Source organism: Aphelocoma coerulescens, chromosome 6, assembly GCF_041296385.1.
Source record: "Aphelocoma coerulescens isolate FSJ_1873_10779 chromosome 6, UR_Acoe_1.0, whole genome shotgun sequence".
NCBI lineage: Eukaryota > Metazoa > Chordata > Aves > Passeriformes > Corvidae > Aphelocoma > Aphelocoma coerulescens.
This window is the reverse complement of record NC_091020.1, coordinates 8228929-8255245: the sequence shown is the minus strand read 5'-3', so window position 1 is coordinate 8255245 and position 26317 is coordinate 8228929. Positions and strand designations below refer to the sequence as shown.

Below are 26317 nucleotides of genomic sequence, written 5' to 3'. Positions count from 1 at the left end.
CATGACCTACCTTACATTTCAAAAACATTGCGACTTCACAATTAATAACTGCATTAAACATTAAGTGAGAAAATAGACAGTCATGGACATGCCCTGTTGGAAACAGCCTCCCTGCCACAGTAACAAGTAGAAAAACAGAGCAATAAAGACCCCTTCTGGCTTCACTCTGGTGCAGTGACAAGTGTATTAGCTGTTCTCACAATCTTTGTTATTGCAATAATAAATACAGACCTGAAAATAAGAAAGAAAAAGAAATCCACTTGGCTCAGAGACTACTTCTTGGCAATCAATACACTCTGAATAACCTACAAAATTGTGGTCTAGAAGAGGTAGTCAAGTCTCACTGTCCATCTTCCTTTAAGCACCGGTGTTCATAATAGCCCCTCATTTAGAAGTGTTCATTTCCATCACTGCTGGAGCTCAGCTCCATTCTCTTTCCCCAAAAAAGAAGAAAGAGTGAACAGACTGAGGCAGCCTTTGACTACACACTTTCACTTAACAGGCAGCTCTTAACCTTGCCCCTCTGAAGTCTCCTCTAAGCTGATTTGCAAAGATCCAGGGGTAAGAAAATGGGGCAAAACCTGCAGAATTACTCAGAGACTTGCTAATAGAGTTCAGTAAGGAGAAAAAAAGCTTCACAGATCTCTTTTTTTTTTTTTTTAACCTGGTAAATTGGTATAGGGAAGAGTTCTTCCTATGCAAGTCAGTGTAACCGGATCATGGACTTTCGTTCTTCAAGCCCAACTCAGGATATTAGGACAGAAAAGCACATACCCCAGAATATTTCAGAATAAAACCCAGGGAGATTTACCTTTTATAAACATGCATTCAGAAGTCTTTTGTTGGAGAAAGTGTTGTTTCTGCGGAGAAAAAATGACCCCTACTCCAGGATGTGCTCACTATCAAAACAAGGAGATGCAAATGTCTAAAACAGTCAGCACTGTCAGCACCACAGATTAGGATGTGCACTAAACCTTCACACAAACCATGAGACAAGGCTTGTGAATGCTGTTTCATACTGCCTAGAAACAGCAGTGCTCTCTGGTTTTATATATTGTGCTTCTAACTTCTTCAGAGTGCTTTCCTGTACAACACATTAGGCTGTAAGAGATTCAAACATGCTGAGGGTCGCTCCCTTCCACACTGTCACATGGCACCTGAACCTTCAGCTCCACAAGCTCAGATCTTCTGGGGCACTCCTTCCAATCCTTCAGAGGTAGCTCTGGGTGCAGATTTCTCATCTCTTTTGGCAGTACCTCCCACACAGTCCCATTACCAAAGCTGTGAAAGCAGCTTTAAACTCCCACACAAAGCTCTCCAGCAAACCCAGAACTGCCCTGCAGAGCTCCTCACCAGGATCATCACCCTGCAGCAGGAGTCAGAAAGCCAACCTCAAGCACAGAGCAGGCTCACAGCCAGAAGTACCTCACAAAGCACAGAGGCTGGATGTGTGTTAGATGCCCACGTGCCCATGCGAGCTGAAGGCTGCTGCAAGGAAGACACAACAAAGAAATGCTGGAGAGTCAGCTCAAGGCAAGGAAAGAGAGTATTTTTAGAAGCTTCCAACAAAAAGCTGCAGACAAACAGAACTCCCTTGTGCCTCCTGTGGCCGCTGGGATGTTAAGTGACTGTTCTCTCCACCCTCTGAAGGAGTGTGGGCGTCTGTGGACAATGAGCGCTCATTAACATCGATTCATTAACTTAGAATTAAGGGCATTGTTTATCACAGCAGCATAAATGCCACAGACTGAGAGACGCTGTGCATTAGGCAGCAATTTCACTGATCAGAAAGATAGGTTTAAACTGCAAACAGCTGTCCATGAAGGGATTGGCACAGGTGATACATGTGGACCCAGGCCTCGTGCAGCAAAACACATTCATCAGTGACCCAGGCTCAGTTCATAACCACTTAAAGTAGGAATCTCAAGGTGGCAAGTTGGGTGTGTCACAGTCCTAATCCTCTAAAGCAGCTAATCCACAGTTAAGACTTAAATTCAGGGGAATGGTCCAAAATGCTGCTGAGGCTTTTATGGAGTTGGCAGCTTTTCACAATCTAAAACTAATCAGCAAGCCTGCATCCCTGAGCATAATTTGGTCAATTTGGTTTGTGGAAACAAAACTCGGGGAAAATAGGGAGCACTTGCTGAGGGCTGGTGAAACACATCTGGAAAAGGGAAAGTAGACCCGTGCATCTGAAGCCATTCTCAGTGCTGTCAGCCCTGAGACACAGGTCAGCCATGCCAACAGCATGCTAAAAGCATGAAACTGTTAAAAGCACAGAAACAGGTACTTCCCAGACTGAAGAACAACCAATCTGTGCCATAGTCAGTACCTTGAGCCAAATGCAGGACTAGAAGCAGATGGGCAAATGGGAAACACATGTATACACAGTTCACACAGAGTAAGGTACACCCAGTTGTTCCACAGGGTGATGCAGTGAGAGTGGCAGAGTTGTAAAGCCCCATCTTGTTTGGTTGGATGCTCAGCTCTGAGTCCCTCAAGGTGAATAGCAATTTCTTTTTGTGAATGAAAGAGCATATCATCAGCTTGCTGTTAAGGGGTGATTAACAGAATATTGAAATTAACATTTCTCCTTCTGACCCTTTAACTTTTTTCAGTCATATTACTTTGACACAGCATTAAATCTCTATCTTATTTGTACCCACCATCAAGCTTGTAAAAGCTAAAACCAGCAGCAACACATTTTATCTTTGAAGGAATGTGCATGGTTGAAAGACTAAAGAAAGCTGCTATCTCCTGTCTTATCATTCTTTATACAAGTTCTCTTTATGATTTCAAAATGGCAAGAAATATGCAATGAAATTCGGTGATAAAATATCTGAAAATGTCTGAAATACTGGTAGTAACTAAAGTGCTTCAGCATCCTCCTCCTTTAAATATCCTCATCTGTGAGGGGATATATCATCTTACTTCCACTGAATTCTGTGAAGTCCATGAACAAAACAAACAGAACGCATAAAAATAACACCAAATAAGATGGAATAAGCTTTGAGCAGTTGTTTTAATTCCAGGACAGAGAAGAATAATAAAATCAAACAGAGACTTCACTGGAAGTAGCCAAGTATTCAAAATCCAAAAGGAAATCATTGAGTAGCTTTTGGAGATAGGAAGGTCACACAGTGTCAATCACAACATTTGACCTGCCAATACACTGAGCACTGATGACTCCTACACAAACTGAAAAGATTCATAATATCAACCAGAGGGAGACTCCTTTAAACACTTACTAGCACTTTTCAAGCTGCTTTCATTGCCTTACATCGATAAGTACACCTCGAACAGGCTTGAATTAGTTATACTGCAATTAAGATGTCAAAAGCAGGCTCTGAAATGGGCATCTATTAACTCTTTCAATAGTCTAATTAGGACTGCAAAACAAGGAATACATCACAAGGCAATACACATTCCAGCCAGCTAAAAGCAGTAGCTGGCCCAAATTGAGATAACATTACTACTTGTAAAAAACTTGGAGAGAAATTCCATAGGAAGATTGGAATTTGAAGGTAATTCTTTTAAAAAACACTTAGCAAATTAAAATACTTAAAGACATAAATCCTTCACTAAAGCCATCTGTCTTACTTGACCCTTTCACATAAATTCCTAGGGAATTTGTTCAAGTGCTTCTGCAATCAAGTCACTCCATGCTAATAAGGTACAGATTTAGCCTGTAAATATTCTTCCCGTAGAAAAGTTGTTTTCCAGCTTACACCACAAAACAGCCTCTCTGCCATTCATCCAGCAGCTGAGGCTTTTCCAGCTCACTTCATATTTGGCTAAGACACTTTTCAGTTAGAAAACTGAAAGCAAGTCCATATTGAGTTGTTTTCAAAAGGTTGTACTTGCTAGAACCACGCCTACCTGGATAAACTTGTGTTGTGCATTCTCTTCCCACAGCAATCAGGGCAAATTTGGTACTTTGAGCAGCACGATGACTGATGGCCCTGCTGATATCAGTGCCACAGAGGCTTAAGGAAAGGCTCAGCAGACAGGCAGCTTGTGTACTACAGTCACCATTGCTCCTGCGGCGCACAGGGGCGACCTCGGAACACCACAGACCTGGAATTTAACTTCCTTTGACTTTCTCAGGTTTTCAAGTTCAGGATTTAACTGCTTGGCTCCACTAGGAAGAGCAGGACGTGAGCAGTTAAAACCCCTAAAAAGGCTTTGAAAGCTACTCGCTAAATGTTCAGGTGTCTCTCTGCAAGTCAGCAGGTGGCAGGAGGGAGGGCAGGCTGAAGAATGAGGGAGCAGTTAGAGTAGGAAAGGGGACAGGAGGAATATATGAGCTGAGTTTGGCTCTTGTGAAACGAGCAGCTCTAAAAAGACATTGAGGAAGAGTCTGCCAGCTCCCCCTTTGTGCCTCATTACACAGCGTACTGTTCTTCTGCGGAGCTTCCCAGATGTGGGAGAAGTTACTGAGGCTTCTGAAGCAGCAGTTTGTTCTGTTCTTCCAAGACAGTTTGATTTGGGCTTTTGCAGTTTGGCTTGGGCTTTTTGCCCATTGCATCCTGCATTTTGACACTGAGCCTGTAAAACTGCCTCAGCAGCTTCCAGGGCAGGGTGGAGCCTCCAAGCATCTCTGGCAGGAGATCAGCAGCTGGAAGCCCTGCAATGCGTGTCATGGCTCAGGCCATTCTGTGAGCTGGTTCTCAGGACCACTTAGAGCAAGGAGGATGGATGCCTTCCAATAGAACACTTCCGAAATCCCAGAGCGGTGGCACGTCATTTCAGTGAGGTAATTATCTCAGATACAGACAAGTCTGTCCACTCCCATGAAATACCAACATTCTTCCTCTCACTGCCCTGGAGCCTGATTTGGCTCTGGCCAGTACAGATCAATTATTTTCTTAACGTAGTTGTAAATCAATTCTCCTGATTGATGCAGTCTTCTGGGGGCTGGGAACAACGCTGTAAAATTTGCATTGAAGTACAAATTCAGGTTGTTGTTGCAGCAGCAGGTTCCTGGAAAGATCACAGCAGAAACCCCATTGTGGCCACTCCTGCTGAGAGGGTTGGTTACTCTCTCAGTTGTTTAAGGACTGCTGGGAAGGCCAGGAATGATTCCCAACACAGGAGCCATTGGAACCTGCAAGCTATGGCTCCTACAAATACGGGGAATTTGTTTGTCTCTGTTGCAAAAAGGGAAGAAAACCACCAAAATATGCAAAATTAGGCATAAGTTTCATGGTTATTTTACAGCAGAAAAATTCTTTTGGGTGATTTTTTACAGTGATTTCTAAAGACTCTTGGCTCCATTCAGAGTCACATATATGTACCCCTTTTTGAATACAAATGCAGTTTATTTTAATTATTATTTTAGTAGCTTTTCTCATTGCTAAAGGAAATATACATGTATTTAAATCAAGGATTCCCTCCCACAACATTCATACATATATGTTCTTATACCATCGAGTTGCTGTCTCAGATACTTACAGGTAAAATGAAATGTCTGGGATAGTTAAAATCCTTAATGAGTTCTGTTTTTTTCCCCTGGTCAGACAAGGAGAGTATCACAAGCCTCACTGGCTATTCACAGGGCCAGGTACAGCTGTGACCCATGAAAGCTGTAAAAGAAAACCAGCTACTTGGCTGAGTAAATCTTCACCATCAGAGCAGAGCTCAAATTGACAGGTTCCAGTTGATTTCCCCCCCCAGTCTCCATTAATTACAAGCTTTTTTAATTACTACATGCATGCGAGGGGTGGAAACAACAAGATTTAATTACCAAGCTCCCACCAAGAGTGACCCAGCTTAGCCATTGCAGCAGGAGCTCTCACAAAAATGCTGTTCAATGACACAGCAGTGTCATCCTGTGGCACTCAACCCGGGAAAGCAGCTGCTGGTGGAAGCAGAGAGGTCTTTCTGCCTGTTCCTCTTCCTGCTCAAGCAAGGGGTTGGCACAGCTGGTCACCCCACAGCTGGAGTGCTGCTGATGGCAAGGAAAATCCTTGCAACTTTCCTGATGGGCAATGTCCATATTGATTCTCTCTCCCCCAGTTCTCAGATTTCTCTTCTTCTAACTCCCCAAAAGGTAGGGTAGGAAGTTCAAATGTTCCAGGAGTCTGCTTTTCCCCTCCTGAAACACGCCCATGGCTGGTGTCTAAAGTGGACTTGGGCAAGACCAGACATCCTGATGGGAGCTCAGCAGCCTGGAAGCAGTTACACCTGGGAGAGGGGCAGACAGGAACCCACACATCCCAGGCCCCAGCCCTTTCACTACAGGAGATCATGCCCAGAGCCCTGAAGAAGAATGAATATCCCTGGTAGGTCCAGCTGCCCTGACTCAAAACAGCCTAAAAGTGTTAAGTAGTGGAAGAGAGGGACCATCTAAGTCCACATCAAACACAGCAAGGCATGCAGAAAACAGAAACAATGCAAACAATTGTATTTTCACCTTTACAGCATGCACGTGCACAGCCTGCACTCTGCAACACAGCCAGCAGTAACAACCTCCCAGCAAAAGGCAGGGGATAGGATGGATTGAAACAGGGACCCAGCACTGCTCAGCCCCTCTGAACAGTGCCTCCAGTCCAGCTGCAGTTGTGTTGAGAAAACCCTGCTCTGCAAGGGTTCAGAGTGAGCCTCAGATAGCAGCTTTATGGGTCTCAAACTGCAGCGTGGTAAACAGCATGTGCAGAAGCCACCACAGTCTGTCAGGAAGGATATTAAGACCTTCTGGTAAAGGAACTCCAGCAAACACTTAGTCAGCCTGAATTTATGATCTGATCCTTCAGTTCTTGGCCCCAGAAGTGACTCGCCCTTGGCTCCTTCATACAAGCTGTGCTCAGTCCTGAGTTTGGCTTCTGGAAAAGACAGACAGGAACTTAGCTGAGCACCAGCTCAAAACTCTCAGTTGCTGTTTTATTTAACTGTTTTCTATTAATTCTTTCTTGAAAAAAGAAAAAAAAAAGTGTTAGCTTCCTGCATGAGCTAGGAGAAGAACCAGCAATAAAGGCTGATAAAAGAATAATTTAGAGCTGTGAACTCAAATCAATAAATAAATTGGAGATCTGTTCAGTCACCACCTCCCAGAGCTGAGGAGAATTAAAAACCAATTAAAAACTACACATCTGCCTCCAAATCAGTCAAATGGAAAGTGAAGGACAATTATAGGGCAATGATTGTCAAGAGAAAGTGGATCTTCCTGGACCACCTTTTATGGCTGATCATATAGCAATGAACTTACAAATAAAGTAACCTAAAATCACTGCAGTATAAACCAGTGGTGCCAGTTAGAGAAAGCAACAGACTCTTATTGATCAGCTCAGCACAGTTTGCATTTGATTCATGAAACCATGCCTCAGGTTGCCAAGAACAGAGTTGCTCCTTAATTAATAATAATGAGCACCAGCTCAGAAGCCTCACACTCATCGGACCCCAAAGGGGCACCAGCTGAAGCAGGAATCTCAGCAGGCAACTTTTATCCAGCCAGAAGCAGAAGCACAGAGATTAGTAAGAGACAGTGTTTACAAAAGATGCATTAATGATCTTTGATGTTCTTTCAAAATGTCTCTAGCACTGCCAAAAATAACATCTTTTTGGGCTTTAGCAAAGCACCACAGCTCATGAACCTGCCCGGAAGTGGCTGCATCCCTAATTTTCACAGCCATAACTCATTAATAAGCTATCAGAGAGCAGTGAGCAAGCTCATTGTACCTGAGAAATAAAGTGCATTTGTTTTTCCTGTGGCAGAACCTTCTGGAAAGGAGGAAAAAACTGAGGCCATTCATGACTCATTAGCATGATGCAAAAGCATTTACACACAAATAAAGACAGAAAGTCCACTGAAAGCTCATGTTAGGCAGGAATCATTCCACTTTGGTGCAGGACACCCAGCATCAGCTATTTGCATAGAGCAGATCATTTGCTTGCAGAATTAAATCCACTAAAGCACAAGTGGTGATGCCAGGTCAGAATTTTGTCCCCAGCTTCATCCTCAGGAATACACCAGCTAAACTCCGAATCTACCACCAAGTCTGACATTCAGCAATCTGCTTGGCTCAAAGTGCTGGCACCCAAAGAGGGAAAAGGAGCATCTTGTAGTCAGGGCACTCATGTCAATGAGCTCCTCGAGAGCCCATAAGGTGCTGTTCAGCTGGCAGTGAAACAAATGGAAATGTCACCTGAATGACCGATGCTGTGCAAGGTAAACAGAGACTGAACTGGCTTCCATGGAGTATCTGAGGCACCAAGACAAGAAAAGGTAAACCATTTCCTTTTTTAAAACTGAGCAACTATTTTCTTCAATCCCCTTATTTAGAGGGAAAAGGTAACAGCCCTTTCAAAGTGCTGAGAAACCCTCTGTACCTTTCAAACCCCTCGTGAATCACACCCAGGCACCATAACACACATCACTAATCCTTTCCTTGAATCTGGTGCAACACCAGGTGCTCCAGCTGCAATGTTTTAGCTAAAAACCTCTGCACCTCAAGACCAAAGGGCTACAGCACCTCTTCCAGAAACTGCCCCAGCAGCTGGTTATTCACAGCCTTTTCTGCAGTGCAGTGCAGTGCAGGGAGTTCTCCCCACTCTCTCAAGCACCCGGAGACTCCTGGCTCCTGCCCCTGGGAGTGCCCTGTGTCACAAATGTGAAATGGCCAACGAGGAGGGAGTTGGGGCCTGTCACCCACTGGTATGATGCCTACCAATGGCAATTCCCTTCCAGAAACCTCCTGAGATGTGGATCTTTGTACCAGAACAGTGCTGCCTTGACCTTGCTGCAGTGTGCAGTTCCCTCCTGGTCTAACACACTCCCAGGCATCACAGAAATCTCAGGGCTGCCTTCACCAAGCCACAGCCTCTGCAAAGCATCAGCCCCAGACCACAAAACATGCCAGAGAGGCACAAAATTAAGAGAGACCCTGGGCTGAGGGAGTGAGTTTCCTTAATCCCTGGCACTAGTACTGCTGGCCACGTTGAGCATCACGAGATTCATCGGGTCAGTCATGACAGGTGGTCACTGTGATGACCAGAGAGCCAAGGCACCAGTGTGCATCCAACCTGAACGTAACAACTGCTGAACAGGCAAGTAACAAAGTCTGCAGGACATCCAACACGGGCAAGTGGCCAGAGATTTCCATGTACCTTCCATCATGGCAGGAAGGCACCTTAGTGTAGTACAGGTAAAACCCCAAACAAAACAATAAAAGAACCTAAGGAACCCCAAAAAACCAACCATGAAGACCATGTCAGAATAAATGGTCCATCCTGGGAAATGGTCTCGTTTGAGCCAGGGCCATTAGCTTCCAAAACAAAAGCAAAAGAGAAGGCACAGCTCTGTACAGATCTGTCAGCAGCTGGGACAGCTGCTCTGGGAGTCAGGGCTGTGCATTTCCACCAGATCTCACTCAGGTGCCCTGCTATGGCAGCAGGCTCAGCTGCAGCCAGTCAGAACACAGCAAGTGCCAAAGGTATGCTGAGAGGTCAGGCATGTTTTAACTGAGCAAATTAAAGGAAGAAAACAGAGATGGAATCCATACTGAAGCTGCAGCTTCAAAGAGACTCATAAATAGCTGACTTAAAATGAATTCAGACAGTGTGTGCTTCGTTTTTCCACAAAACCACCCAAACCCCGAAGCTGAGAATTAATTATTCCCACATCTTTGATAGCACAGAGGCTGACAATAGGGCTTTGGACAGCAAGGACACATCTCTGAGGAGCAGACTCGGGACATTTCCTGGTTCCACAAGTAAGAGGTTAATTCGCTGTCAGTCTGCACTCTGCTGTTGAAAGGTTTGTATCCTCTGTAGTTAGGCAATGAAAAGATAAACTCAGTAATGCTCACGGCTCAGTGGGGAAGAGAGGGACAAAGAAGTAGCTACCAATAACCAAATCACAAAGTACAAAAACCAAATATAATCTATGACTGGCAGGAAAAGTCAGCCTTCTACACTGACATAAAGCAGCACCAGCTTCCTGCTCTTCAGGCTGCTGGTAGGTACCAACAATAACTCATACTATAGCGTCTGTGGAACATAGGAGAAAAAGCCATCACTACTTAAAAAATCCAACCAAAACCCAAAAAACTCCCTCTGCTGGATTCAGTCTGAAAAAATGAATTATTCTACAGAATGGTACAAAACACAACTGTCCTGAGAGATGACACAGATCCAGCAGCAGCATGTTTGCTGAGTACCATGTTGTATTTCCACAGAGCTAACAGTCAAGGTATAAAGCCCTGGCTGCTTACTGCTAAAATTAAAATAAATTGTCATTTAAGAGTGATTTGCTTGCTATCAGTTAAAATAAGGATTCCATCTGAGAAGAGAGACCAGGAAAAATTTTCTGAATAAACAGTATAAAGGAAAAATTATATGTGAACATGGGGACAGGCTAATGTGGACTCAGTTTACCTGAAAGGTCAGAGGGACATTTTTAAACAGTTGCATTTTAGGGGTTATTAAGAATCTTTTCCTTGAGTACTGGAACTGCTAGAAAAATAAAAAAGGTTGAGTCCAAGGTTTCACAGAGCTACAAGTCAAACAAACAAGAGACTCCCAATGTAAAGCCCCAGATCAAATATATCAGTAATTGAATTCCCTGAAAAATTGCTTGCTTACATCTATCTTAATTTAGGGCAGTAATGTGTAATTTGTAAGTTTTTCTAACCTTGATTAGTACTTGCTCTACTTGTAGAAATCTTATCTTCAGATTAAATCTGATCACAACAGGCCTCATTTTTCACAGGAATAAAATCCGAATAAAATTTTGAGCCCAAGCACAAGTGATGACTTCTGTTGCTGAACGTCTGAGGAGGAAGTGTTACCTACTGGATACAAAATTAAAGGAAACTTATGAGTAAGTAATTATTTCTGTTTAAAGATATAACAGAAGTATGCTCAAGAAATCAGGCTCATTTAAAATGCAGTGAAAACAGGACCCAATAGTGAGACTGATTTCTGCTTATTTCATCTACGTACAGGAAAGTTTACACACGATTAAACAGGAAAGTAAATACACAGAGGTTCTCCTTGAGTAATTTTCCAACAGTGACCACCAGCACAACAAATTGTGTTGGTGTAGTGAAATGATCACTTCTTCCCAGCAGGATTTGCTCTGCAGGGTTTGTGCACTGAAAGAGCAATCAAAGATTTCTACAAGGGTTTAGAGTTGCCAACACATTTGAGCGTTTAGTCTTTATCTCACTTTTCCCTTGTGGATTTCCCACCTGAGCCGTCAGTGAGCTGAATGATAAATACAGCCGGCTGAAACAAGACAAGCCTGTCACAGAGACCAAGCAGGGGAAACAACTAATTTATTCCAGTTCAAATTACACAGATTCTTCAGCTGGGGCTTCCAAACTCTGTTTTACCTCCTCCACCTCCTAAGAGTTGATTGCTTCTTTCTACTGAGCATCGTTGGTCCTGCTCGCTGAAAACAGTGAATCAGCAGTGCTTAGTTTGGGGCTGGCCCATCAGAGCAAGGAGGACAGGGTGAGGAGACGCCTGCTCTGTGCTCGTCGCAGCGCCAGAGCCCCACCTATGCCTGGGAAGGTGTGTGACACACGGGGACAGGAGCTGGCAGGGCCGGCTGCTTGCATTGCACTGCCCTCTGCTGTCACAGGAGCCTGCGCACGAACCTCCTGGAAACACCGATCCGCTTTGAGCTGACCTAAAGAGAAAGGGGATAGACCCAAGTATTTCCCCACGGAATTTTTCCCACACAAAGCGTTTCGTCTTGTTCGCTCTTACCCACCTGCCTGCTATGAATTTACAATTAAAGTAATAATCCTAATTCTTGGCTTTGTCTGGCAGTAGGGCTCCAAGTGCTTTACCAAGAAAACGTTTACGATCAGATTTTGGGTTTTACCCTTCAGACACTGCCTAAAACATGTTTGCTAAGGCCTGGGCAATTGGTACTGACCTTAGAGCGCTTAGCACAACACAGAGACCCACGTTCCTACTCACAGTAGCTGCTGAAAGGCTCTTCTATAACATTTATCATGAAGCCCTCCATGTATTTCCAACACCCACCCCTCCTCAAATTTGCTAGTTTGGTCCCACACTAGCACATTCCAGGATGGGACACAAGAAAACATATGAAACAAATGATGATGCAGTGTTCTTTTGTGTCAGCAATAAAAGGAGTGTAATGCAGCTCTGTGAAATAACTTCCATGACCCTTTTTTTCCTTTACAACAAATAAATTTTTATGATATCAGACTATATTACCTGACAGGAAAATAACTTGTAAAGGTAATCCCTTAAGAAAATGAACACATTTTTATGATATCAGACTATATTACCTGACAGAAAAATAACTTGTGAAGGTAATCCCTTGAGAAAATGAACACTCTCAAAGCAGCTCAAAAAAGTGTCATTAGAAGCACATTTTAAAGGAAATACGCATTTTTCATGCCTAAATACAAACTCCAAACATACAGTATTTTTTCAGTGCCCTGTATGTCCCAGAAATGCCACACACAGAGCTTTTAACAGCTGTTGATATAATGCTCACACACAGACCTTAACTAATTCCTTTCAAGTCGGGAATCAAATGCCAGGATAAAACGCACAGGAGCATGATTAGCAGAGAGCTTGTGCATCATTAGGCTTCTCTGCATGGGAATACCAAATCTGCAACAGCTTATCAGCATATGGTTTGAACATCAGACTTTCTAGAAACATAAGCTCAGATCCTGGCAGATCAGCTCAGCCTGACAACCTTCTGCTGTCTCTTGCAGCAGTAACTGCTTCCCTACTCCTGCCTGATCCAGCATCTCACATGACGGGCTGTCCCCTGTCACTGCGGGCTGCTGCCTCGCCACTGGGGGACAGGAAAACACAGCAACGACCCCAGAAACTACCTAGCAGAGAGTTATAAACCAGGGCTGAGCTCAGGGTTGCCTGTAGCAGTCTCAGTGATGCACAATCACTCAGCCAAAGGTGAGTGGAATTAAAAAGGAAGGATCCCACACACAGCTGTTGGTATAAACATGATGAACACCTTAGGGATCCTCCTGGAAGATGGGGCCACAGGTTCCTACCACCCCATGAGACTGCCAGTGCACTGTTTGGGATAGAGATTTCCATGAGGATTTCCTTACAGAGCTTCAGAGAACTCGTTCACTGTGCCATATTTAACTCACACAGAGAAACTATTCCCTCTCATTTACATGTCATGAATTCCTGTAAATAACTGCCACAGAACCCTTACAAGATGGAAATTCACTGGATCCAATAAAAGAGTCTCAACGAGGTCCACAAAACTTGCATGCAAGGAATTAAAAAAAATTTTTTAAGACTCCTGAGCAGGCAAATGCAGGAAGATTAATATAGTGTTCAAGAAAACAAGGGAGGATTCATTTCCTCAGGGAATTTTTTCATGCTGTCAGCATAGAATCTTGCAAGCCTTGACTTTGCTAACACTGGTGCTATTCTTATTTTATTTATGAGGAAACTAAGGCAGAGAGATTAAAGGTAGCATGGGATAATTAGCACAGTTTGTCAAACTGAGTAGCAATTAAAATGGAATTGTGGGACTAGCTCGACTTTTGTATTACTAAGCACTGAAATCTATCACACCAAATGATCCAAATCCTTAAATGCTCATAGGTTTAATATGCACATGCTTCTGATACAGCTAAATTAATATATTTACCACCCCTAGACTGACCACTGTGTACACAAAAGGCACTCTGATGCTCATGAGGAAATGAGGGCTGCTTTTCAAGGGTGCCTCTAACTGTAGCACCCAAGATAACGATGCTATCAGGTCTCTTCAGAATAAAATCCAAATAATTGTTTTGATCAGAGAGGTGCTGAGAACAACAGGTCAGAATCTGAAGCTCCACTGAAATCTAAATGCTTCTCCTAAATTGCTGCATTTCTATGGAATTTTCAGAAAAAATCCAAACCAAACCAAACCAAACCCAAATGAAGTAACTGTTGGAATTTCCCATGTCTACAACTGGTTTTAAATGCCTCTCATCTTGGACTATTGCAGGGGCTTGCACCGTAACAGGCTTTAAAAGCCAACCTGTGTCATGAAATGCTTTCAACAACTGAAGCAATTCTCAGAGGCTGTGGGGGAGGGCAGCACTTCAAACAGCTCACAAGTTTTCAGATTGTGCTCTCCTTTGGAATGATCAAATTCAAAATCCTTCTTAAAACAGAGCTTCTGGTCAATTACTTCTGCCTTCAGCATCTTACTAAGAACTCATAGTGTATTTTCTGTGAGGACTTGGAGCAAGCATGCAGGGCAGCCCACGTATTGTACAAGACCCAAGGGCTCTTACTGCCTGTGGCTTCAGAGAAAACTCCTGGAAATCCTAACAGAAACCCACCTTTTTAGTTTTCAGATTGACTGATTAGCACCAAATATCTGAGTAACTGATTTTTAGAGCTGGAGCATTTATGTTTAGTGCCTTCTGCTACAAGCCAATTCCTGTTTGAAACAGCAGCTAATATCCATAAGCAGCAACTGCACAAATCCAGTTGATGTTACAAATAGTTCGATACTAACTTTTGTGGTTCAGCTGTATTCAGTTGTGCTCATAAAATCTCCAGACATTTCTGTCAAAGGAAAGGTGCCAGGGGTGTTGATTCTGGGTTGCAAAGGAAGGGAAATGTCTGAAATGTCTTACCCTGTCTGTCTCACTTTCTCCCCACGTGTAACATTCTGCCCAACAGCAATAAAGCAGCTCTGCTCCAGGCTCAGGAGACCACTGCTCTGAGTTTGGAGAGCAGAGGATTGCTCACCACGGCCAAGAAGCCTTTGTCTCTGGATGAGGAAGACAGGGAAGCTGTCAATCACAGCTTTTAGGGACACTATTTCCACAGGCATCAGCTGTTTAACATCTGATGATCACATTGATAAGGATTAGACACCACAGTAATATAATCTGGTCCACCAAGTAATGAAGAGCACAATTACCCAGGAGAACTGCAAGGCAGGAGGATTCATTCCCACTACCTTCCTTCCTTCTTGGGCCTCGGTTAAGGAGGTACCTAAAACATGTGTTTGAGCTTGGAAACCCTGTGCAGGAGTTCTTTCCACCCTCAGAACCCATGAAAATTTCCAAAGGCGATCTTGAAGCTCAAAATAAAACATTAGAGGTTAAAGATTACAAGTGCCTGCCTGCAGTATACTTAAAATGCTCTTACTTCAAACCAGGATTCTCCTCTCTTTTTGATCATAGTTTCAAACTTGAACTTCCATCTACTGAAGTAGGTCAGATTAATTAATGGAGCAGATTTCCTTTCATCTCAAGAACAGCAAACCATTCAAACCATGAGCAAAATACTGACATACAATTAGGACTTACATATTTGCACGTTGTATTCATTTGGACTTCTGTGGGGAAATAACCTTCTCTAAGTATCTTACAATGATGATTTTAACTAGTTAATTGCATAAGAGAACTAATAAATACTCTTCTCAACTGCACTACAGGTGCCATAACACACCTTTAAGAACTAGCAGTGTCAGTCCATGTTCATCTGCAATCAATACATTAAAATGTTTAGCTTTTCTCAGTCTTTTTCCTCCCTCCTTTTCTTTTTTCCTTTAATAACAGCCTCATGCTAAAAGCCTGCCATTTCTGTTGGAGAAAGATAGTTCCAAGAAAAAAATCCACTGTAAGCATAAGCCTAATCTCCCTGTCTTCCCAAATTTTCTGTCTACAGTTCTATCTACATTTTGCACAATGGCTTGAAAAAACATACAAATGAATAGTCAAGAGAAAGGGATACTTTATTAGAATTATGACTTTTATTTTTATTCACTAGAGCAACATTGAGGAAAGAATTTTTACATACAGGTTTTTTAATCAACTTTACAAGCAAATTCCAATATACAGTATTTACTCTGGCCTGTGTTAAAAAACCAAAAACAACAAAGCAGATAGCAAGGGTACCTCTTGTTTTAGCTAGTATTGAATTGAAGATTTTGTTACACAGGAATTATATTGGGTTTATGGTGGTGCTTTTACAATTAAGTAGGCAGTGAGCAGCTTTACCACAACAGTGACTGAATTTCCTTGATAGCACAGTTGTAAGATGACTATACTGAGCCCTACCACCAGGGTCACATTAAATCCACTCTGCTCAGAAAAAAGCCCCTGTAACAAGATAAGGAACAGCTACGGAAGCCCAATTCAAGAACTGATTTCCATTTGTACAGCAAGGAAATGTCCATATTAGGAGGATTATGTGCTGTGCAAAACCAGAAATACTTCCCCCCCAACATGCAACCTACCCCAGTATGACACTTTAGAATGTGCATATGGCTGTGACATGCAAACAAAGGAAGTCACGCAAATGGTATTCAGTTTTCAGGCATCGCCACGACAAATCAGCATTTAGATCAAGGATGAAATGAACTGGACTGACCTATGATGCAGTCTAGTTGTTATGTCTACTCTCACTGCTACAAGATGGAAAGCTGAGGAACCCTTTTTTTTTTTGGAACTGTTTCAAAATCGTGTTGTTTTGGATTTTCAGGGCCTTCGTAATTATTTCAAGAAAGTCTGAGAGATAATATTGCACTTCTTTTCTCAAAACCATATTCTGGGACCATTATTCTTTAAGAGCTATGCTAGTCCTAGGGAAATCTTGCCATTAGCTTTGATTGGCGGTAGGAAGTTCTAGCTTCAGGGAAGGGGAAGGTAATAATGATCTGGCTGCATCATCAGTGTTAGAATTCCACGGTTAAATTAAAGTCATTGCACAACAAAAACTCAGTACACTATATGAATACTTTTAAACATGCTACAGTGCATATTGATTCTGTGAAAGTGATGTGAAAATACCTTGGAAACAGCAACAATACCGGGGAAATTTGTTTCAAACAAAAGCCACACACAGCAGGAGGCATCTAGATTATTTTAGGCACAACTCCAAGCAATAAAGCTCATTTAAAGTGCAATTCTGTTCTTTTCTTTTGTGTTTATTCACTTGTTAAAATGCGTAATTGCCTCTGTACACACATACTGAACAGTAGTTTAATACTTTTGTGAATATTGCACAAAAGAATGAGAAATCAAAAACAAAAAAAATGGCAATAGATCAGTTTTATAAACCTAAAAAAAAACCCCTGAAGATATCAAATACTTAAATGTATGCATTTTGGATAATCTGCACCAGTACTGATGATATATCTGCACCTTTCATAAGGTAGATATGTTACCTGAAAATACTTACTTAATCCCATTTGACAAGCACTCTCAGTGCCCTCTCATCCATCACTCCCCAAACCCCATCTTTCACCGAGGTGAAGCTTCAAACCTCACTTCACCACTTCTCTCCCAGCTGCCCATCTCCTGACAGGCTTTGCCCGTACTCTGGACTTACTATACGTGCAACAGAGCCTTCCCTGGAAAAGTCTGAAGAGCCCAAACATGCAGGTGTCTTAGAGGGATGCAGGTTAGCAGCTGAACACAAACACAAGCCAGGCTAGCATCTGTCTCATCCATGATCAAATCCTGCTGGCTCCAGCTCAGTGTCTCACTAATCTGTCAGAACAAAATGGGGAAATGCTATAAAAAAGGACTATAATCTACTTATGTTCCTTTAACACATATATACACGCCCATATAAATATAACTTTTTTCTTCTGGAAAGAAAAATTAGGAACCGTCTTTTTAATGAGAAAAACCTTGATCATCTCGATTTTCTTTGCTTAATTTGCTTTGATCATCTCCTTAATTTTCAATAAAGGTGCAGACAGATATCTATACTTTTAAATGTAAACATAAAAATTGAAACATCACTAGATCAGGCTGGCGATACCTCCAGTATAAGAAGCAGGAGATGATGGATCTCTGTCAATAACATTAGGTGAAAATCGTATTTTTACACAAAATCATATACAACTAACAATAAAATCAGCTTTTCTTCAAGGAAAGTAAACTTAAAAAACACACCTTCCATAGAAATCTATATGGACCGGAAAATGAACCAGGAATCTGATCATTCCCTCAGCAGTCTTTAAACTCCTGAGAAACAGTTAGCTGCCAGGAGCTAGTTTTGGGGAATATAAAAAGTCACTTTTATTTTCTTATTTAAAGCAAATACGTACACTAAATGCCATCTGATCCAATGGTTTTCAAGGAAATAAATTATTCCCGGAGCATAATTGTTACTGCAATCTCAAGTTATGGTTTCTGATCCTATACCAACTATAACAATTAACATTATCTCTCGTTATGTCTTGCTTTCATTGTCATCGCCTCAGTTCACAGTAAGTCCTGCAGGTCCCTTATTTCAGACTAAGTAGTTCTGAAAAAGAATCTCCCCCTACCCATTTTTCACCCCCAAGCTTTTCATTTTTCCACTTCATCGTCAGTTAAATAAAATTACAGTGTGAGAAATGCAAAATAATTCTAGAACATCAACTATGCACTGAAAACTCAGGTGAGACAACTCTTTTCCTTCACCCAACTGAAGCGTCCATCAGGATAGCTCCAGTTAAAGGGCTTATATAATAGAAGCTGAATATTGAATTCATTTATGAAATGTCTACACCCACTCACTTTAATTCTCTCAAAGAAAATACTGTAACATGTCCATGTCCTACAGCCAGAGCCTAGAACAAACTAACACTGTTGCATTTTACTGACATTATGTGCTCTTCAGAAACAGATTTTGAGCCAAGTTGTTGCAGCAACCTTCTGCTGCTGATTTTAAAACCGACTCAAGAACAGGAGGAAAAAAAAAACCCACCAGTAACATCCAAGAGAGTCATGGGAAAGAAGGGAAGAACTGGAGATGGGACATAACATCAAACTTCTGGAAAGCTTCTGCTTTCTGGATATGCACACATGTAACTCGCATCATTTGTGTCATGGTCCCAGAGTGCACCAAGACTACTTTCAGAAAAAAATACTTCTCCTAGAGAGCACAAAAATGTTGATTTTTTTTTTTTTCTGATTTATTTCCCCAAAAAGCTCCTTACCAGTTATCATGCACTTCTTCAGAAATTAAAAAAAAAAAAAAAAAAAAAATTACAAAAAAACCCCAAAAGCAAAGTAACACATCTCTGAAAAACTCTTAAGAGTACCAGCTCTGGATTAGGACATAGTAGGATTGCTCAAGGCAAATAAGTGGGTTAATTTTTTCCTTTTTTAAAAAATAGTTGCATTTTTAATATAAGTTTTATTCTGTAAAATAGTTTCAAATTCTTACACATATGGCAAAGTTTGTGCAAAATTTCAAGTCAGGTACTTCAGAGCCTTTCAATATTAAACAGAAATCAATAAATACAAGCAGAACAATAAAAGTTTAAAATATTAATTAAAATGCATGTTGTGCAACCTCAACATAAGTGTTCTGGACCCCTTATTCCCAGAGGCTCCCTACTTACCAGTTCCCAAGAGCCTGCATTGGAAGGTTTGGACAAACATCCTTAGCACTGCATTTCAAGAACCTACCCGGTAATGTGTCTATTCAACACAATAAAAACATACCACAGTCGTTTAACAAACGATGATGTTTAAGCGAGAAGATTCATTTCACCCTGTGAAATCTGCCTAATGGCTGTGAACAGTGAAAACGGGATAAATAAAGAACAGAGCAACTTCAGATTACAGCAAAACAAAACAACACAACCCACCCCAATCCCTCAGATTAAATAACATTAAATATGTCAGTCTTGAGAGAATGATAAATACAAGGATTTTTGCATAGGCCTCTGGAATACAGAGTCAGAATTATGGCCAATAAAACATCTGCTAGTCAGTCTAATTTTCTACCACTCTGACCTAAGGAGTACTCAGAACCAAGAAGTTAAACAGAACAGCAATTTCATTGTCTAATAACTCAAACAGAGGTAAGAAATAATTTCTGCCATCCTGAAATAGTGCAGCATTCTGGCATTTGTGGTCACCACAGACTTCAGTATTTGCTTAATGACTAAGATTGCAATACCATCTTTATTACAGACCAACGATAAAATAAAGCACTCTCAAGAGAAACTGCACAGCTCGTAACATCAGCCTCAGAACATGGCAGGATGGAGAATGCAAGCCCTAAAACAGATGCAATTTCAAACAGTGACATGGGATTTGCAGGCTGCAGGTACAGCAGGCTCCAAGGCAGTCACAACACAGGAAGTGGTTTATGGCATGGCATCGTGCAGTGAGATGTGGGTACATCCTCAGTGCGTCTTTGTTTTCGGGAGACGGGAATGCCGACCGGAGGCCGTGCTGTCCCCGGAATGCAAAGCAGCGGGGTGTGTTTGCACGTTTTCCTTTCTCTGGGAGGGTGGCCTTGGGATGTTAGACTTCAGGGAGGTGTTCTGAGGCTCTGGAGGTACTGGTGTGGATTTCTGACTGCTCACTTGCTTGGATTTAACAAAGGACGTAGTTGGTGGACGAAGTTTAGACACTTTCTGACTCTGTTTACCCTTTAGGTTATCCTGCCCAGATGTTGGCTGTGTCTGAGTCGAACTACTCAGTGGTAGAAGCTCACGTTCCTTGGAAGCAGCGGAAGGATCTGCAGATCGTACGAGAACGGCCATGGTAGGAGGCACTAAAGCAGTTGGGGGTTTCGCGATTCTCGAAGTCTTTGGCTGAGAAGCCTGGTTTGTGAATGAGGGCTGACCTTTCACAGATAATCCAGTCTGCACCTCTGGAGCATCAGCTCGTGTAGAGGTCTGAAAGTGGGAACGAGGTGGTAATGTACCTTTCTTATTACCAGCCACCTCTCCAGGGTCTTCAGTGTTTTTGTTTTTCAAATTGTCCAAATAGGATGCATTTTCATCTTTTGTGTTTAACTGTATGCTCGTTAAAGAGTTTACGTCATTCAGGCTATTTGGGAGAGAGACATTTGCAGCATTTGGATTCTGATGATTTCTATTGTCATGCAGATCTGGTTTAGGATGTTCACTGTGGGCCTCGATATGTGGAGTTTTTATTAGTTTTCCCTGGGCGAGGTCTGTGGAATTGGGAAGGCTGCTGGAAGGCTGTAGTACTTGAGGCTGTTGAAGAGAAAATAATACAAGAATATATTAGGCAGAGAAGACACCAGATACGCTCTGAATCCAACATGCGCTGACTGGATGCTTGATAAGGGCTCTATATCTGGGTCTTTAAATCAAAACTTTGACTGTGGCCAAACAGGATGGGTCATGGGATGCGCACAAATGGAACTTGTAACTGAAGTGGAAAAAAATATACCAGCACTGAAATAAAGAACAACATACAGACCAAAAAGAAACCGATCGGCTTAAAAAAGAAACATGAAGAAGGCATGGCTGATGGTTTCACCCAAATCTGCAGGACAGCACAAGAATTAACGTCGGTGCAGATCAGTTCTAATGAAGTGCTTAACCCAACGCAACAGCTGTGTCCAACCTACAATTCCTTCTCACTGCATACTGACCCCAACTATCCCAACCTTTTTACTGCCCAGGCAGGAAAGGAGTCTGATGGACCACATGCATTTACAGGGTTTTTCCTTGCCTTACTGAGGCCAGAAAATCTGATGGAAGTATGTGGTAATCAGGCTACAGACTAAGCTTAGGTAACTGTTTTATCTTGAACTGATTTTAAACGAGCTGATAAAGAAGCAGAGTCCATGGGAAACTAGAGATCACGCACTACTACACTGATAACCACAGGATAAAGATAACTGTCGATGATTTTACATTTTTTCAGAACATACAATCTAATCAGACACACATCGCACAAGAGAATTGCCAGTACCTCTTCTGGGTAATTTCTATTCTCTTTGCTCTGTCCTGTAAAGAGACTTGAAAGATTAATGGTGTGCTAGCTTCACAATACATCGTAGACCTGCAACTTGGATACGGATCTTGGAAGCATTATTAAAAATTCTGCAATTCCTGGCAAACTCCAAAATCTAATACAACTTAAACTACAGTTTTAGCAGGCTTGGATGATTTTTCTCTTTTTCTTTACAAAGGAGGGGAACTGAATTACTACAAATTAGTCATCACTCAACTACCTGGATTCTCACCAGTTGACAGGTTGCATGTACACAGTAAACAGGCTTATTCTGTTTACTAGTGAAATAGAGCAAATAAAAATGAAGCAATGTTTGTGTTTGGGAGGTTTGACTAAAAGTGTCATTTTAGTCACTCTCCTGAATTATTCACAAGTTCTAAAGAGAAAAACCTGTTATTTGTCTGGTCTTTTTAGCTCTTCTTTGAATCAGAGGGAAGAATGCAACGATAGCTGTGCATGCCAGATTCCTGTTAAACTTTTAGGGCCATAGCCCATCTCAGGATTCTTTAGGCTTTTCATCTTTTCCCTGGCAGGATTACTACTGAAAACTGAATCCTCAAAATTCCTCATCAAGAAAAAATTTAATGGATAATCAGAGGATAATCAAGGTTTCTCATTCTATTTTTTTAATTTATGAGCAGTTTTTCCCTTTAGAGTATAACAGTTCTACATGTAAGGAAAGGCAAAATCTGGATCTGTGACATCACCTATCAGTGATAGACATGGAAGGCAAGTATCCCAAACAGTCTGAATATGATTCTTTTGGAAAGAGGAAAAAGATTTTTAAATAAGACAAAGAAGCCTCCAAAATGGTGTCAAATGGGTACCAAAGTATTATTCCTTATGTGACCCAAAACTAGTTTAACTTTGTGAATCCTTCTTAACCGTACAACCCTACAGGTAAGAAATGCTAAACACAAGGAATAATTCAGTACACTGAGAGAGTTACAGCTTAAATAAAATTAGTCCTCCAGATATTTTTTTCCATTTTCCAGTGTTTATATATGGGTTACAGAAGTTATTACCCTTCCAGTCTAGAAGTTGACAGGCAGATGTTAGCCAAAACAATTTACTAATTTGAGATTTCACCTGCAAAACCGAAACTGCTAATAATGAATGCAAAAACCAAAGCAGTATGTACCCAATTCCCATGCAAATACTACAACAAATAAATCATATTTTCTAATCCTACTTGAAGGAAAAAAAATTAAAACATTTATAGCACACAATATAGTGTCAAATGTGGAAAAATAATTGTCAGAAAACATTTCTCCCTCAGCTAGGAAGGGTTTTTAAATGCCAGTCTTTGAAAACACAGATAAATATCTAATCTGATCAATAAAAAATTCTAACTTAATATCAAATAATGCTAGGTCTACTAAACAACAAAATTAAAAAACTGGTAAGTCACAGAATAAACTAAATTTGTGTGGAAAATGGAGTTAAACATGAACACATCTGAAATACAACAAAGCCATCAAGGTTTCAATAATGCTATTTTGAATTCTTCTGACAAAGACTAGGTAGTATTTGAGCTTTTCCCTCTGGGTAATTTTACATTTTACATATAAAGATGGCCAAATACATGTTTTCCTCATTATCCTTCATAACCTTAAAAGGTCTAAGCAGCTTATTACTCAGAAAGTTAGCGATTCTGAAGTAGAAAATAGCTACGTGCTCAGAATTATGAGGACACTAAAGCTCTGGTATCAGCTTTGCCCAGTTGTTTTAAGTGCTGTACTGCTTTCTAATTGTGGATTTCTAGTCAAGGTCTGTCCAATTATCACAACTACAAATTTTAATCTCATCTAATTGCTACACGCATGAACATTCAAGATGACACTGAAAGCAGCAAAATGCCACTTGCAAAATATGCAAGTAACAGTTCACAAGGTATCTAACACTGACAACTGAATTATTGTCACCACATCTCATATCTTTGCCTTAAATACAAGTTTTCCTTTTACAAAGAAAGTCTTAGAAATTCTGACCATATTACAGGTAAAAACAATGAGCCAGCTGAAGGACTGAAGTACTTGTGAATTCCATCACTTGAAGGAGGAGAAATAGATAAAGAAGCCTTCTGCTTTCCAGGCATAGTATTTTATTTCATGCAAGTCCTTGATGAAAAAAGGGTTTCATCTGCATTGTTTTGAGAGCACTTCTGGAAATATTTCTGGGCTGGGACAGACCATGACTTGGTACAAACTGCCATGCTACCCAGACTTCTATTTATGTCCCATAAAGAAACGTGGTAGACAAAGACCTGCACTCCTTTGGGATGCTCCTAAAATGCGAAGTTGGACTCAAACAATTCAAGTGCAATGTAACTGGAGACAATCAGTTCTCCTCAAACTGGAGTACATTAGACAAAGTGCTCTGTGCACATGCTCCTTTCTGCCCAAAGAAACAGATTTTTCCGTACTGGCAAGAGCTTCAAAGCCTTCCAAGTATTGATGTGCTAATCAAAATTACTCAATTCACTCCCTACCTCATTGCTTAAGAGATTTTTTTATTATTTCTCTCAAGTAACACTGGCTGTTACATCATCCAGAGAAAGATGACATCCACAACACGGATTACTACTACTGCACAGTTATGAAACTACTGAGATTGTACTAGCTTTATGTTGGAAAACTGAACCATCATGTTGTACTGGTAAACAAGTTAACTGTTGAAGAAGTTAAAAATGTGGTCGTGACAGTGATACTCATTCAAAATCATTAGTTGAAAATCCCCTTCAGTTTTGCTTTGGTTATCTCGATCCCCATCTGGATTCCCTATATAATACCTCCATAGAATGAAATAAAGACATTTTCTCCCTGCAGTATGTTGAGGAAGGAGGGAAGCGATGCAATGGAAAATCTGAGAACTGCATGCACATCTCCCACAGACATGCATCATGCAGAGGGCAAAGAAAAAACCCAACAGTGAAAATGTGTGAGGGGGAGACGGGAATAAATCTGAAGTTGTACTGTACCACGCTTTATCACAGAAGTAATGGACTAACTTCTCAACTCCTTGCCAATGGCATAATGGAAAGCAGAGACAAGAAAAAGACAAGGACAATGATGTCAGAGGACCAAGACAAAACAATGAGCAATTGCCATGACAGAACTGCAACTTTTCCCCATTTCAATTGCAATTACCACATCCCCCATTGGTTTTTAATCCGTCTTCAAGAAACAGAGGTAGCAACAGTGTTTAAGTAATGCAGTATAAAAGTATTTATGGCAAGACCTGCATTGAATACCTTTGCTCTTACAACTTTAAGGTTTTTAACACAGTTAATCTCTTACACTCCAAATACTGCAACTAGAATTTCTGTGTATTATTACAGCTGTATAAATCAAAAATCTTTGCATCCATGCTTATATACGTTCAATATCTAACCACGAACAACAAGGTCATAAAAGGCACAGCATTCTATCCTTGGATCATGTTGCCCAAATTTTTAATAACTCATCTTCCTAGCAACTCACGAGTTGGAAGAGACAACTACCACAGGTTCCTTTTGGAAAGAAGTGGAAGGGAAGGGTCAGAAACCCTGCTACGTAATTCTTTCATTTCCTCATCAGTTGTGCCATCCCTCCTCTCCCTGCCTTGGCACAGGATAAGCCATCATTTCAAACCAAGGCCTGTGCAGACACAGCCCTGCTGAAAGGCTACACCAGACAGCTCTCATTTTCCACCTCTGGAAAACATCAACATTTCACACCTTAAATCTGTAGCATTTGCTAATACCTTCTTTTTGAACTTCATTTTTTTTTCTTTCCCTTTGATCTAGCTGTATTATATCCATATTTCAACACTGAAATACAGGATTCTGCATATGGAGTATGACTTCAAATAATGACAAAAAACAACCCTAATTTTTTTTTAAACTACCATTCACCACCACCATGAGACTAGTAAAATAATTGGTAATGTGGCACAGCGTTATTTTTTTTTCTGCACAGTCTGTACAGAAACCGCAACTTAGAAAATTTGATTTTCTCAAATAAAAATTACTTCAAGTAATATATACCTAAATCAAGGCAGTTATTTCATCCACAAATATGGATATATGTGCAGCAAGCAGATAAATATGACGATATACAAAATTAAGTTTTGTTTGCAAACATAAATTTAGTTAGGTACAAGAGATTTCTCTTGTAGTTGAATCTGCAGCTACCCAAATTGGGAGGAAAGAGTTTTTCTTAAAAGACTTTTCTTCATATAGCTGAACATTCGTGGAGCAAAAGTAATTACATTAAAAAGACAGTAATGATTCCAGGACATTTTTAATAATTTGTCACAGAACTTCCAGCTAATGCTCTGGAGCAACTTGGTTCTTCTAACACAAACACTTTGTACACCCTCCAAAGAAGCTGTATTGGTCAATAAAGCTTTGGAAACATTTCAGTGCTGAGCAACGTGCCTTTATTTAAAAGAAAATGCATGAAAAAGCACAGCCTGCATCTGATTTATAGTCACTGCCTAGAGTAGCTTTCTTCCTGGTGATAATAAGCTGTGTGTCACCTGCTAGAATTGCTTAGATTATCTCTGACTATAATGCTTACATACAAAAAGTCTAAATACTTTTGCCAGGACATCATGCACAGTAAGTG

The 26317-nt window shown here is 41.1% G+C and overlaps 1 protein-coding gene and 1 long non-coding RNA gene across 9 annotated transcripts in view; both read right to left on the bottom strand.

The window, feature by feature from the left end:
* Positions 1 to 3018: 3018 nt before the first annotated feature.
* On the bottom strand, positions 3019 to 7313 carry LOC138112803 (uncharacterized). 3 transcript variants are annotated; one of them, XR_011151848.1, is made up of 4 exons: positions 7208 to 7313; positions 6416 to 6824; positions 5455 to 5585; positions 3019 to 5150 (listed from the first exon to the last, which is right to left on the bottom strand). It is a non-coding gene; the product is annotated as an uncharacterized lncRNA (long non-coding RNA). The 3 variants fall into 3 exon arrangements; XR_011151846.1 differs by having other exon boundaries at positions 5455 to 6824; XR_011151847.1 differs by having other exon boundaries at positions 3019 to 4983; positions 5455 to 6824.
* Positions 7314 to 15697: 8384 nt separating this feature from the next.
* Positions 15698 to 26317, bottom strand: part of CCSER2 (coiled-coil serine rich protein 2) — a 142030-nt gene continuing 131410 nt past the window's right edge. For 4 of the 6 annotated variants that reach the window (XM_069019118.1, XM_069019117.1, XM_069019116.1 and 1 more), the window contains one exon: positions 15698 to 20938. In XM_069019118.1, coding sequence (XP_068875219.1) covers positions 20117 to 20938 — 822 coding nt within the window. In that variant the 3' untranslated portion in view covers positions 15698 to 20116. The remainder of the gene's footprint in view (positions 20939 to 26317) is intronic. The other 2 variants (XM_069019120.1, XM_069019121.1) reach the window with 1 other exon arrangement.